General features: G+C 38.6%; 2 protein-coding genes across 2 annotated transcripts; both read right to left on the bottom strand.

Moving 5' to 3' along the window:
- Positions 1–838: 838 nt before the first annotated feature.
- LOC118342051 (extracellular calcium-sensing receptor-like) lies at positions 839–3,787 on the bottom strand. Its single transcript, XM_035680478.1, is given in 6 exon segments — positions 839–1,085; positions 1,087–1,750; positions 1,843–1,966; positions 2,167–2,394; positions 2,517–3,329; positions 3,533–3,787. Coding segments are annotated over 6 exon segments (2,331 nt in total).
- Positions 3,788–6,648: 2,861 nt separating this feature from the next.
- Positions 6,649–9,850, bottom strand: LOC118341586 (extracellular calcium-sensing receptor-like). Its single transcript, XM_035679883.1, is given in 6 exon segments — positions 6,649–7,568; positions 7,706–7,832; positions 7,976–8,203; positions 8,290–9,102; positions 9,312–9,597; positions 9,705–9,850. Coding segments are annotated over 5 exon segments (2,340 nt in total). The 5' UTR covers positions 9,564–9,597; positions 9,705–9,850.
- Positions 9,851–10,265: the final 415 nt, after the last annotated feature.

The following is a 10,265-nucleotide window of genomic DNA, read 5'->3' as shown; positions in this document are numbered from 1 at the left end:
AAATCTTTGCTTATTATATCACAAGCATAACATATAATTGTAATACAATCCACAATCATGCATGAATTAAGTGCTTGAATAGGTGGACATGTTCAGCCATTTGCAGCGGAGCCATATGCAGCAAAACATTTTGGGCTACACTTTGGTGTGGCAAAAACTCCTGCACCCTTGAGGACATAGGCACATGAAACATCATACAGACCTGATGTCTGTTTATATATAAACATATTATATCATATCAGAATTATAGCTTGTGTATTTTCAGATTTGTGGAAAAAAAAATTAACATTAAAATAAATTTACCATAATCTTGAAGAAAATGTCTTTCCCTTTCACCTAATAATAATAAGTCAGTAAAAAGATGCGGACACATAGCATGTTTGGTTTCAGTGAATTTTTATTAAAGCTTTGATTGAAAACCAACAAAATGGTGAAGTCAAATTTTCCATTTCAGAATTTATTTTGCTGACATAATATTTTGTTTATTTTCCTGAAAAGTTATATCATGTATTATTTACATTTAGGAGGGAACTGGTTCAGGATTTGTTATAATAATATACATGTAGTAACATACATTACCTTACATGTGCACTAGTGTGAAACAGAAATAAGAAATATATGTTGGTGAGTGGGGATACTCAAATAGTTATGCAATTAAAATTAAGATCAGAAATGTATTAAGTATGTATTATTACTTTCAAACATTATGTACAACATATTGGATATTAACATTATTTCAGGAAAATGGTATATTCCTTTACTATTTTAGAACTAAGCACTGAATAATAAACACAATTGGGGAAAAAAGAAAAAAAAAAGGAATTCCAACAATGTAAAATTAACAATGAATATCTTTTGTTTTGCCCATCATATGCTTTTTGGTATTTTGTTCTGGCCTCAGTAAAATAATAAAGCATTTGGGGATGAAAATGCAGAAAAGAAGTCCATAACTTGAGGCCAGAATGGCAAATATCTCTACAGCTACAGTGAACTTCCCAGGAGAGCTGACGTATGCTGGGATAAAGGTGATCCAGACTGCACAGAATATCAGCATGCTGAAGGTGATAAATTTGGCTTCATTAAAATTCAGGTAACTTTCGAGCCAGAAAAGCGAGAACAAAACACAAAACAGCAAGGAGTCCTATGTATCCTAACACGGCCCAGAACCCTACAGGTGATCCCAGGGCACACTCAAGAATAATCTTCTCCATGTAATGGTTCATATTTTTGAAGGGAAAGGGTGGGTTGATTGTCAGCCAAAGTATGCAAATCAAAACCTGTATGAGAGTGAAAGCCAGGACACTGAGCCTCTGCTGTGCAGGACCAAACCATTTCATCATATTAGCGCCTGGAAGTGTGGCTTTGAAGGCCATTAACACTACTATTGTTTTCCCCAGAACACAAGAGATACAGAGGACAAAGGTGATGCCGAATGCGGTGTGTCGCAGCATGCAGGACCACTCAGAGGGCCGGCCGATGAAGGTCAGAGAACACAGGAAACACAGAGTCAATGAGAAGAGCAGCAGGAAGCTCAGCTCAGAGTTGTTGGCTCTGACAATAGGAGTTTCCCGGAAGTGAAAGAACACTAATGCTATCATAGTTGTCAAAATTACCCCCATCAAACAAAAAAATGTTAAAATGATCCCCATGATCTCTTCATAAGACAGAAATTCAATCTCCTTTAAGATGCATGTGTCTCCTCTGGTATTTGGCCAATAATCAATGGAACATTTGAGGCACTCCAAAGAGTCTGTTTTTGAAAGACACAAACACATTAATCAGGTCCAATGTAAGTTAAGAGGGTAAAGCACATTCTAGATACTTTTAAAATCTGAATAAAACCTGTAATGTTGCTGATTTCCCCTTCTGCACATGGGATACAGTCATAACAGCAAACAGGTTTTCTTTTCTGCAGGACTTTGCGTTTTCCTGGGGGACATCTCTCACTGCACACTGACACTGGCACCTGGTGCATGAATATGTGGATGAGCTGTATGTGACCTACAGTGTGTTCAATTTTTAGTATTGATGTTCACATGAATTTCATGAAGAAACAAATAAAGATGTTAACCAGAATGTTATTGTCTGGGATTATGACATATTATGCAGTATGGAATTGTGACTAACAACCCAGAAATGTGAGAACAAAGTAATATGAATATATACCGTATGACTTCCTCCTCCCCACACTATTTTCATGCCATTCATTATAAATGGACGCACACCAGGCAAAGTGGCATCAAAAACACCAACTGTGGCAACATGCATGGTCTCTGAGGTTAAATGTTGTAAATTTATAAGTTCATATCTTGCAGGTGAATCTCCATTCTGGTCAAAAGTCACTCTTTCACCCTGACTTGTTGTGAAGTTGATATTCTGCAAATAATGTAGCACCTGTAGAGAAGAGGAGGGACTTAAAGACATCAGGCTCTTTTTCTTTGTAATCTCATGTCATTTCATATGGTATATAAACAAATCAGTGATTATAAAAAACAATAACCATTTTTATTTCTCACCTGCCATGGTTGAGCGTGTTTAGAGTCAGCACAGCTCCCATTGTAGAAGGGGCTCTTACCCTCTTCACATGTGACCAGGTTGTGGAGAGCATGGGCCACTGCATAAACTGACTTGTAAACATTATTAGTGAATCTCAGCTCAGAAACATCTGTAAAATATGATTCAATGTTCTGCAAGCTCTCAGAGCCACTGCATGGCTTTCTTTGTGTGTTTGCGGTTTCATTCAGAGCACAGTCAAACATGTCTTCCCAAAAATCTCTAACAAACTGACTGTCAGGAAACTGTGAGGGATGGAGCTGCCTCAAGTGCTTCTCCAATCCCGGGATCTTAGTTTGGCTGACAGCGAAGCCCAGGGAGCCCACCAGGAGGCTACGTCCCTCACTGTCAGTCAGTGAGTGATCTGTGATCCAGGCATCAGTGCCAACCCACTGCAGTCCCATAATGTTCTGTTTGTAGAACTCAGTCGCCAGCACTTTAACTTCTCTGTGGGACATGAAGGCCACAATGACTTTAGAGGTGGAGTGCTTCACAATTTCAACTAATTTTGTTAACTCATGACGAGGACCTGATTGTTCAAATGACTGGTAATACTCAATGCACACTCCCTCTTCTTGTGCAGCTTGTATAAATGTGGTGATCCCGTTGATACCATAGCGGTTTTTGTTACTTATTGCCCCCACATAGGACCAGCCGAAATGCTTGATAAGCTTTGCCAGGGCTCTGCTCTGGTGGAGGTCACTAGGAATAGTTCTGAAGAAGGATGGAAACTCCTCTCTGTTGCTGAGACAAGCACAGGTTGCAAAGTGGCTGAGCTGTGCAAAAGGAATGTAAAGAAATTCTGTTCATTACACATTAATCATCTAGAAGACATCACATATATTACAACATCATACAATAACTTATAATAAGTGAATAAAGAAGAATCTTGACTCAAAAGACATGATTTACAAACTGCTTTTACATGGCCTCTTTAATATTGTTTTTTATGTATACACAAGTAAAATAAAATATTTACCACTGGTATCTGGAACCTTCCTATAATCCGAGCAAATCCCACCGTGGGAGCAGAGCCAGAGTGGCCTAGTACAGCCTGTGCAGTGTCAGCGTTTGTACAGTTCCTCTCATCTATGATTTCCTTCTGCCCACTGGCTAAAACTATTGCAGACTTAATAATGTTTGTCTTTCCACAGGAATTGTATATCTTGTAGCCCAATGTGTGGTTGGGGAGAATAGCAGGATTTAGATTTATTTCCTCAATTGCAAAGATCATTGTCTGGGCAAATTTGAATTCTCTTACATTGATGCTGGAAAAAAAGATAACATGTTTTAAATTACGGGTAATTTGATTTGCAATTTTATTTTTAAACAGGAAAGCACATAACAGAACAAAAACACATACTTACTGCAGACACATTGGAGGTTCAGGTAAGGTTTGAAAGGTGGGCCTGCTGCCTCTGTACCCAGTACGAAAGGTGAAAATGCCACCTAAGTTGAAGTCTCCAGACTCCCCCCTATTGATCAGAAGAGCCAGGAGGACCAGCTTCAGTAGTGGCATTGTTTCACTCTGCAAGCTGGCCTCTTTAACTGTGCCCCATGTGGCGGTCTTTATACCCTGCCAAGGCCTTTTCAGCCTAGTTCATATTCTTTCTCATGTATGTGGATCTGCTGCTTTAGGCAAATGAGGCATGTGCCCCCAGGGGAAAGAGAAAAGGGGTGTCACAAAATGCTGTTCATTTGCCTTATTATTTCATTAGTGTGTTGAAATCAGATATGGAGCAGCTTCTGTCGATGGATTCTTTTGGGTCATAATTTTTCAATGAATCGCAGCCATATGGTGTTAGAAAACTTTAAAGATTTGTCATATTTTACACATTAAAGATGATCTCTCTGAGCAGTATGTAATTTAATTCTGTAATACTAATTAAAGTTTTATTTTAATACAAAATTCTGTCTACCAGTCAAAACATATGAGTGATGTGCACACCTAATAGCACAAATGTTTTTTAAATACATATCTTTTTAAAGACCGTCTTTTCCTTTGACACAGCGGTCATGTTTTCGGTGCTGTTTGTGTGTTTGTTACTTAGCAGGATGTCTCAATTTGAGCAGAATTTTATAGGCAATGAATCCCAAGTCATATATGTGCTGTTTTTCCATGATTGACTATCAGTGTTTGCATTTTGATGCCCACCCAGATCCAGATGCAGATTAAACATTTTTTTAATATTAAAACTCTGAATTTAGTGGATTGTGAAGTGTTTTGCAGGTATTCAATTTTTATTTCTATAGCGCCAATTGTTGTTGAGGTATGCTCTCTATAAGTTTTTGATCACATACGTGTGCTAATCACATTTCTACTACATACTGTAAACAATGAAATAAAACAAATGTATAAATGTCAGACCACATAAACATTGCTTTGTGGCCAAACAGTGTTGTATGCTCCTTGCTCCAACTAGAGAGGTGGAGAGCCAAACTGATCTAAAATCAATTAATGATTAATACGATTGTACTGCTTCCTTCCTTCGTCAGCCAACCTGTTCAAAAAAAACAACAACAACCTGTAACTGCAAAATGACGTGTAATACTAAGTTGTGTAATTGTTTTGCTTATTATCTAAAGTTATGTTAAGTAGGGAAGAAGGAAAACTCCAATTTGAATTTAAAACAACCAGAATATACAGGTCATATGCTGTGGTGCATTTGTTGGGCCTACACCTTCTCTAAAGTTTGAGAGTAATAACTCATAATGTTGCATAATGTTAGAAACCTAAGCCCCTGTGGACAGTGGCTGCCATTGGATAGGAGATTTAGGACCCTCATGGTGTCCCAGGGCTCTCTAACTAAAGTGTGAGTAATCTGAAACTTCATCGATAGCTACATATAATTTTATTACATAGTTTGAAATTTAAAAAATAAACACAACATTTAATTTAGGTTACTGAATGGCAGGGTACAGCAAACATGATGTCAGAGAGAGAAAAAAGAGAGAGAGAGAAAAACAATAACAAGTTAGGAAGTGACAGAGAGATCAAAACAAACCCCTAATTGATTTGAATGTAACATTTACATGTTGTGACAAAGGTGTTAATTAATATTAAAGCAATATGCCACCTGTTGTTCTTGTTGTTGTGTTAAAGGATAAAGCCATCACCAATGTTTAATCCCTTGTGTCTGCGTTTTGGGGCCCTGGTGCAGCTTCCCACCCTAGAGGCAAGCCACTGGGTAATGAAGTGATGCTCACAACAGATGGGGATTTATTTTTCTTCAGCTGTTTTTCTTCTGTGTTGTTTTTGTCTATGCACTTGTGTAACCTTTACTTCTGTTGGATTGCATCATTGTATTGAACTTTGAGTATCAGTTTCAGTGCATTGTTTTGTAATAAACACCAGGGGGATTCTGGGGCTTTGTTAAAATAATATAAAGTTTCTGAATTAGACAGTTGTTACATAATACTTCAGAAACATTTGTTCTAAACTGTGGTCATATGCTTTGACACGTTTGTAGCCAGTCTTGGCTACAAGTAAGTGGCAGTGGATTATGGTCAATTTTGCACTCTAACCAATAGCTATCCCCATTCTAACCACATTCCAATACCTTAAGGCAACATGTTCTGTACAGTGCCCACCTTTTCATCTGTCTATACAGTACCAGCCACTCAGAATTGCAGCCCCCATATATCTATTAACTTCATTCAGATAATCACGGGCCTGTCATGGACCAGTTGGCAATTGTAGGCCGCTACCTCTGTACCTGACCTGGAATGGAATAACCAAAAAAATCCTCTTGGGACTGCAGTCATTTTTTTTCTTCTTTCTTTTAGTGTACCACCTTGCCAAGTTAGTGCAACTATTACTAAATGCAATGACAATATGATTATATAGTGTTGCTGTTGGTGCCAGTAGTTTACCAATGTTGGAGGCTTATTTTCTGTGTGCTTAGTTGTGGAGGGGTGTGGATAAATGTGTAAAAAAAAAAAAACAGAACAGGCTTGAATATAATTATGAGATTCATTCACTGAAACAAATTAGAATGCATTAAGGAATGCTATCAGATTACATTTTGGTTACAGAAAAAACACTACAGCAAAAGAGACAAAATAGTGCGATTGTCAAAGTGATTTAGACAATGGTTAATGATGTATTTCATAACTAGATGTCTTCCCCATTATGTGTTTCTTAGTGTTCTGCTCAGGCCTAAACAAAATTATATAACATTTTGGTAGAAAAATGCAGAAAAGTAGCCCATAACTGGATGCCAGAATAGCAAATATCTCAACAACTACTGTGAACTTCCCAGGAGAGCTGGCGTACGCTGGGATGAAGGTGATCCATACTGCACAGAATATCAGATGCTAAAGGTGATAAATTTTGGCCTTCATTAAATTATCAGGCAGTTTCCGAGCCAGAAAAGCAAGAATAAAACATAACATGGCCAGAAGTCCTATGTACCCAAGTACAGCCCAAAAGCCTACAGCTGAGCCCAGAGCACACTCTAAGATGATTTTGTCCTTATAGTGCAAAAAATTCATGGAAGGAAAAGGAGGGTTGATTGTGAGCCAAAGTATGCAAATTACAACTTGTATAAGAGTGAAACCCAGAACGCTGAGTTTCTGCTGTGCAGGCCCAAACCATTTCATCAAATTACTACCTGGAAGTGTGGCCCTGAAGGCCATTAACACCACTATTGTTTTCCCCAGAACACAAGAGATACAGAGGACAAAGGTGATGCCGAATGCGGTGTGTCGCAGCATGCAGGACCACTCAGAGGGCCGGCCGATGAAGGTCAGAGAACACAGGAAACACAGAGTCAATGAGAAGAGCAGGAGGAAGCTCATCTCAGAGTTGTTGGCTCGTACTAGTGGGGTTTCTTTGTGGCAGTAGAAGACTAATGTTGTGATCATAGTTAGAAAAACTCCCAGCAGAGAAAATAAGACTAACAATGTTCCCAAGATTTCATCATATGCCAAGAATTCTATTGCTTTGGGGACACAGGCATCTTTCTGCTCATTGGACCAGTATACAGATGGGCATTTCATACAGTGTATTGAATCTGCAAAATGAAAAAGAATTAGTTAAATGTTTTGGTTTTAACAGCACATTAAATTTCTGATTTTTTGCTTTGTTTTACCTCATGTCATTATGTGTAATATAACGATTGATTGAAATACTGGTAAAGAGTTTATTTGCCTGTTAAATTACTGATCTCGCCTGCTGGACAGGGTATGCAATCATAACAGCAGACTGGCTTTCCTTTCTGGAGGACCTTACAAGTTCCTGGGATACAGCTATCACTGCACACTGACACAGGTACTCCCTACACATAACCACAGTTCAGATCAACACAAATTATATGCAATCCATATAATATGTACAGATAGCACAAACATCCATATCAAGGTTTTTATAACATTAAATCAGTTAACAGTTAAGAAGTCCAAAACTCGGTCTGTGCTTTACCTCTGTCAGCCCACTTCTCCAAACAACTGGGATGTTATTCATGATAAACTGATGACCCTCTGGAAGAGAAGCATCATAAATGCCAACTGTTGCTCCTTCCATGGTTCCTTTGTTTGTTATTTGTAAATTAACAAGTTCATATCTTGCTGGTGAGTCGCCATTACTGTCAAAATAAACTTTTTCCCCTTCCTTGGTGGTAAAATTCACAGTGTTAAGATAGCGCAAGACCTAAAGGAATTATACCGGGATTAAATTACATTAAATTATAATTATTATTGCTGTTATCACTCTGTCACACTTAACTGGCTTCTCACCTGCCATGGTTGAATGTGTTTGGTATCAGCACAGCTCCCATTTGAAAAGAGCCCTTTACCCTCCTCACATTTAATCAGGTTGTCAAGAGCATGAGCCACTGCGTAAACTGACTTGTAAACATTATTAGTGAATCTCAGCTCAGCCACATCAGTAAACTGTGATTTATCATTCTGCAAGCTCTCAGAGGTGCTGCATGGCTTTCTTTGTGTGTTTGCAGTTTCATTCAGAGTGCAGTCAAAAATGTCTTCCCAGAAATCTCTAACAAACTGACTGTCAGGAAATTGTGAGGGATGGAGCTGCCTCAGGTGCTCCTCCAGCCCTGGCATTTTAGCTTTGCTGACAGTGAAGCCCAGGGAGCCCACCAGGATGATGCGTTCCTCACTGTCAGTTAGAGAGTTATCTGTGATCCAGGCATCACTGCCAACCCACTGCAGTCCTGTAATGTTCTGTTTGTACAGCTCATTTGCCAGCAATTTAATTTCTCTGTGAGACATAAAAGCCATAATCACTTTGGAAGTGCCACGTTTAATAATCTCTATTATTCTCTGCAGGCTATGAGGTGGATCCGATGATGAAAATGCTTCAAAATACTCAATGCAGACTCCATATTCTTGTGCTGCTTGGATAAACGCAGCTATGCCATTGAGGCCATATTCGTTATCCACAGCTAAAGCCCCAATCCAGGTCCAACCGAAGTGCTTGACCAGCTTTGCCAGTGCTCTGCTCTGGTAGTAGTCACTGGGAATAGTTCTGAAAAAAGTGGGATACTCTTTCCTGTCGCTCAGACAGGCACATGTGGCAAAATGGCTGATCTGCAGTGTAAGATGCAAACATGTTAGTGGCACTGAAAGAACACATATTTAACATTCTTGCATCACTATTTACATTTATGCTGCAGTTATAAATTTGTTGCAACTGTAACTGCTCATTTGTATTTTTTTTAACTGTGACTGTAAACTATAAATATGTCAGCACACTTAACACAATGTTGAAATTAAATGATCTTTCTTCTCTAACTTACCACAGGTATCTGAAACCTTCCAACAACTTGTGAAAATGCAATAGTTGGTCTTGATCCTGAATGTCCCAAGATAGCTTGCACTGTCTCAGTTTTAGTGCAGTTGTCACTGAAGTTTCCCTTTAGTCCACTTACCATTGCCAATGCAGCTCTCAGTATGTCCATTGTTCCACAGTTATCATAGATCTTGTAGCCAAGTTTAACATTAGGGAGCATATCAGGATTTTTGTTGATCTCATTTATAGCAAATATCATTGCTTGAGCAAATTGAAATTCTCTAAAATTGAAGCTGGGGTGGTGAAAGATAGAATGAAATAATCTTATATTTATGTTACTGTCTCAAATACAGTACAAACACATAAACCATTTAAAATATATAGACATATCAATACATACTTGTTGCATTTTCGTACTTCTGGAATTGTCTGAAATGTATTAGTTACATAATCCTGCCCTGTGCGAAAAGAAAAGATGCCTCCAATAAGAAGGTCACCATCTTGGGCCAGTTCAGCTCGTTGTGGTGAGCCTTGCAGACGACATACAGAGTCTCCCCTCCCCATTAGCAGAACCAACAGGAGCAGCCTCAACAATGACATAGCTCTGCTCTACAGGCCAGGCCAAACAGCTCTACATTTCATGGCGAGGCTTTATACACGTTCAACAACAAGGGGGGAGATGTCATGGTTAAACTCAAGTCTCAAGAGACCACACAAAACCAAGCAAGTTCAACAGCAGATGTTTTCATCTGTGAAACTGTGGATTTTATTCTTTCTTCTTTCTTTATATATATATATATATATAGCAACAAATGAAATATTATACGGTTAAAAAATCCTACAATAGTACAAGGCAAAGTATTGTATGTAAATGTTATTGTAAAAATTAAAACAGCATATCTTTGCCACCCTGAAGTGTTCAGGATGATTTTGGTATCCCCTTCCCCATCATATTCTTTTT

The sequence above is a fragment of the Morone saxatilis genome, unplaced genomic scaffold (genome assembly GCF_004916995.1).
Source record: "Morone saxatilis isolate NCDOM2014 unplaced genomic scaffold, NCSU_SB_2.0 Contig8, whole genome shotgun sequence".
NCBI classification, from domain to species: domain Eukaryota; kingdom Metazoa; phylum Chordata; class Actinopteri; family Moronidae; genus Morone; species Morone saxatilis.
This window is presented reverse-complemented; position numbering and strand designations above follow the sequence as displayed.